Source organism: Monopterus albus, unplaced genomic scaffold (genome assembly GCF_001952655.1).
Source record: "Monopterus albus unplaced genomic scaffold, M_albus_1.0 scaffold458.1, whole genome shotgun sequence".
NCBI lineage: Eukaryota > Metazoa > Chordata > Actinopteri > Synbranchiformes > Synbranchidae > Monopterus > Monopterus albus.
This window is the reverse complement of record NW_018128338.1, coordinates 321,240-322,636: the sequence shown is the minus strand read 5'-3', so window position 1 is coordinate 322,636 and position 1,397 is coordinate 321,240. Positions and strand designations below refer to the sequence as shown.

At 45.3% G+C, this 1,397-nt stretch overlaps 1 protein-coding gene across 1 annotated transcript in view; it reads left to right on the top strand.

The window, feature by feature from the left end:
• The first annotated feature begins 894 nt into the window (after nucleotides 1-894).
• The window catches only part of LOC109952402 (long-chain fatty acid transport protein 1-like), a 23,783-nt gene continuing 23,280 nt past the window's right edge, over nucleotides 895-1,397 (top strand). The window contains exon 1 of the mRNA XM_020587461.1: nucleotides 895-1,294. Within this exon, the coding sequence (XP_020443117.1) occupies nucleotides 895-1,294 (400 nt within the window). The remainder of the gene's footprint in view (nucleotides 1,295-1,397) is intronic.

The following is a 1,397-nucleotide window of genomic DNA, read 5'->3' as shown; positions in this document are numbered from 1 at the left end:
TATTTTTGTACTGTAATCTACAGATTTTAATGAGTGTGAAGAAATATCTGCAGCTCAGAGTGTAATGCCTCCAGCTTCCACATATCCTCTGTCGAATAATTCTCAAAAGCCAAGTGGTATCATTGATTTTGGGTTTGATGATTCCCCACTGCCAGAAGAGTGGAAGCGTTGTGTATCAGACAAGTTAAATTCAGTTCCTGAAGTCTTTGCTCTTAATGACCTCTCCTTTGGCCATATGACTGCTGTCAAGCACTATATTCGTCTGCAAGACGAAACACCTTTCAAAGAGAGATCCAGACCAATACATCCCTGTGATAGAGAAGCTGTACGACAACACCTCAGAGAGCTCCTGGACGCTGAAATAATTAGAGAGTCCAAAAGCCCCTTTGCATCACCAATAGTGCTGGTTAGGAAGAAAAATGGTAGCATAAGACTATGCGTCAATTATAGGAAGCTAAACAGCCAAACTATTAAAGATGCATATGCTCTTCCAAATATCGAGGAGACATTTTCAGCCCTCAGTGGAGCGAAGTGGTTTTCGGTGATGGACCTTAAATCTGGCTTCTATCAGGTGGAAATGGCAGAGGAAGATAAACCCAAAACTGCATTCACATGTCCCCTGGGCTTCTACGAGTTCAATCACATGCTACAAGGTGTCACAAACGCTCCGAGCACTTTTCAACGCCTGATGGAGAAGTGTGTTGGTGATCTCCATCTGAGCAAAGTTTTGGTGTTTCTTGATGACCTGATAGTCTTCTCTGACCCTTGAAGAGCATGAGGCAAGGCTCATGAAGGTATTACATCGTCTCAAAGACTATGGGTTAAAGTTATCACCTGAAAAGTGTAAATTTTTTAGATCATCTGTTAAATACCTTGGCCACGTGGTTGATGCCAATGGTGTTCACACTGACCCAGACAAGGTCTCGGCTCTCAAGGATTGGCCCCGTCCCATTAATAGAGGAACTGAAGTGCTTCCTGGGCTTTGCAGGATATTATAGGCATTTTGCTGAGGGTTTCTCCAAGATCACCAAGCCTCTTAACACTCTCACTGCGGGCTATTACCTGCCCAAGAAGAGAGGCAAGACCTATAAGAGAGAGAGACCTAAAGGGGGAGTAAGCCCCAGAACACCCTTTGGTACGGAATGGACGCCTGAGTGCGAGTCTGCCTTCAGAACCCTCATTAACAAGTTGACATCTGCCCCCATTTTGGCCTTTGCAGACCCCCAACTTCCATATGTGCTACATACCGATGCTTGTTGTGAGGGACTGGGAGCTGCCCTCTATCAGGAGCAAGGTGGGAGGCTCAGGGTAATAGCCTACGCCAGCAGAGGCGTCTCAAAAAGTGAGAAAAACTACCCAACTCATAAGTTAGAATTCCTAGCTCTAAAGTGGGCAGT